Genomic DNA, 2500 nt, shown 5'->3' on the forward strand with positions numbered 1-2500 from the left:
TCTCAAACATCCCACCTCTTCCTTCAATCTCTCTCTGTGTCCCTCTCCTACACATGAATCAGAATCAGAATCAGAATCAGAAGACTTTTATTGCCATGACATGTAAACATGTTAGGAATTTGGTTTGGTACCATGGAGCACGGTTTACAGAAGGACAGGTGCAAGACAGGACAAGACAGTGCAAACCAACATCAAAGTGCAAGAGTCATAATTAATATCAATATAAAGTGCAGAGATTCAAGTGTTCAAGTGTTCAAGTGTTCATATCCAGACAGTGCAAAGCTCTCTGGGTGGGGTTGGAGGGAGGGTAGATAGATAGGGGTCAGGTCAAGGGGGGGGGGGGCCCAGCGGCATTTAGGAGCCGGATGGCTGTGGGGAAAAAGCTGTTGGTATGTCGGACCTTCACAGTATTTATGGACCGCACCCTCCTGCCTGAGGGGAGCGGGGCGAAGAGACCGTGTCCCTGGGTGTGCGGGGTCAGCCATGATCTTCCTGGCCCTCCCCAAAGCCCTACTTTTAAACAGGGCCTCAAGGGGGGGCAAAGGGCAGCCAATCACCCTCTCCGCCGAGCGTATCACCCCGCTGCAGCTTGGCCTTGTCCTTGGCCGCTGCAGCGGGGAACCAGATGATGATGGCGGAGGTGACGATGGACTCAATGATGGCATGACATGTATGAGAAAGAGAAGAGGAGAGGAAAGGAGAGGAGAGAGGGGTGAGGTAAGATAGATGGGGGGGGGGGGGGGGGGGGGGGGTTGGGCGTTCGGAGAGGGGTGAGGATAAGAGGGGCCAGGGGAGAGGGGTGAAGGTAAGGGGGGCCAGGGGAGAGGGGGTGAAGGTAAGGGGGGCCAGGGTAGAGGGGGGCAGATTTGAGAGGTTTCAGAGAGGCGGTGAGGGAGGAAGGTCACTAATACTAATGTAAACAAACCAATAACTAGTCGGTCTGTCTCTCTCTCTCTCTCTGTCTCTCTCTCTCTGTCTCTCTCTCTGTCTCTCTCTCTGTCTCTCTCTCTGTCTCTCTCTCTGTCTCTCTCTCTCTCTGTCTCTCTCTCTCTGTCTCTCTCTCTGTCTCTCTCTCTGTCTCTCTCTCTCTCTGTCTCTCTCTCTCTGTCTCTCCTCTGTCTCTCCCTCTGTCTCTCTCTGTGTCTCTCTCTCTCTGTCTCTCTCTCTATCTCTCTTTCTCTCTCTCTCTCTCTCTCTCTCTCTGTCTCTCTCTCTCTCTCTCTCTCTCTCTCTCTCTCTCTCTCTCTCTCTCTCTCTCTCTCTCTCCCTCCCTCTCTCTCTCTCTCTCTCCAGTGGCTGGACTGCTGCAGGTGTGTCCTGATGACCTAAGCTCCGCCCTCACCTCAGATGCTCAGTTCTTCAAAGGTAACCCCTCTTACCTTTCCATGCCCTTAAGCCTACGCCCCCCTGGTGGTCGTAATGTGTGTGACAGGAACAGGAACAAGGTTTCTGTTCTGCCCCCTGCTGGACAACATAGTCTATATAGCCACAGACCCAGGATCAGAAAATCCTCACTCACTCTCCCTAACCCATCAAATGGTAAATGGTAAATGGACTGCACTTATATAGCGTCTTTTTTGCTGCTCCAAAGCGCTTTACAACGGCCTCTCATTCACCCATTCACACACCCATTCACACACCAATGGCGGCAAGCTGCCATGCAAGGCGCCGGCCCGCTCACTGGGAGCAATTTTGGGGTTCAGTGTCTTGCCCAAGGACACTTCGAAAACTGAAAACATTCCAGAGCAGTCTCAGTCCACAAAAACCCCAAAACATTTTAGTCAAGTTTTCGTCGCTGACTACAGCTAGTCTAAAATGTTTTGGGGTTTTTGTGGACTGAAACTGCACTGGAATGTTTTCAGTTTTCATCAACTGGAACTGGACTGGAACTAAGAACAATGGAGGTGACTTGGTGGGTGTGACTAGAACTGGTGTGCATCTTCATCTAAACACCAAAGACTAAGTGACTAAAAAGCCTGACGAAATGAACACTGGTCCTCACGCCTCCCCTCTCTCTGCTCCAGGTGATGTCATCACTCGGCGCCACACTGTGGAGATGTCTGAGCACTGCAGGGACCTGCTGGCCAAGGCCCTGTACGGACGCCTGTTCAGCTACCTGGTCAACAGCCTCAACGGTCACCTGCAAGGACCCGACGACAGCATGGGGTACGGGGGGGGCGGGCGGAGTGTGTGTGTGCGTGTGTGTGTGTGTGTGTGTGTGTGCAGGACTAGAAGACTATGCTACTGTTGAGTTTGTGATGATGGACATATGGAGGCTTATCAGAGAGTCTATCACTAGTGTGTGTGTGTGTGTGTGTGTGTGTGTGTGTGTGTGTGTGTGTGTGTGTGTGTGTGTGTGTATATTTTGTCAGACACACAATGTAAGCTATTCCAAACCTCCACTCTAGACGATGTGTTACTGGTGATAGTATAAGTGGTGTGTGTGTGTGTGTGTGTGTGTGTGTGTGTGTGTGTGTGTGTGTGTGTGTGTGTGTGTGTG

General features: G+C 51.6%; 1 protein-coding gene across 1 annotated transcript in view; it reads left to right on the forward strand.

The window, feature by feature from the left end:
* LOC308162889 (unconventional myosin-XVI-like) overlaps positions 1-2500 on the forward strand; it is a gene marked incomplete at both ends in the record, with an annotated part of 34918 nt that overhangs the window by 614 nt on the left and 31804 nt on the right. The window contains 2 exon segments of the mRNA XM_080537030.1: positions 1294-1365; positions 2025-2166. Of these exon segments, the coding sequence (XP_080393156.1) occupies positions 1294-1365; positions 2025-2166 (214 nt within the window).

The sequence above is a fragment of the Nansenia antarctica genome (genome assembly GCF_963989245.1).
Source record: "Nansenia antarctica genome assembly, chromosome: 7".
Lineage (NCBI taxonomy): Eukaryota > Metazoa > Chordata > Actinopteri > Argentiniformes > Microstomatidae > Nansenia > Nansenia antarctica.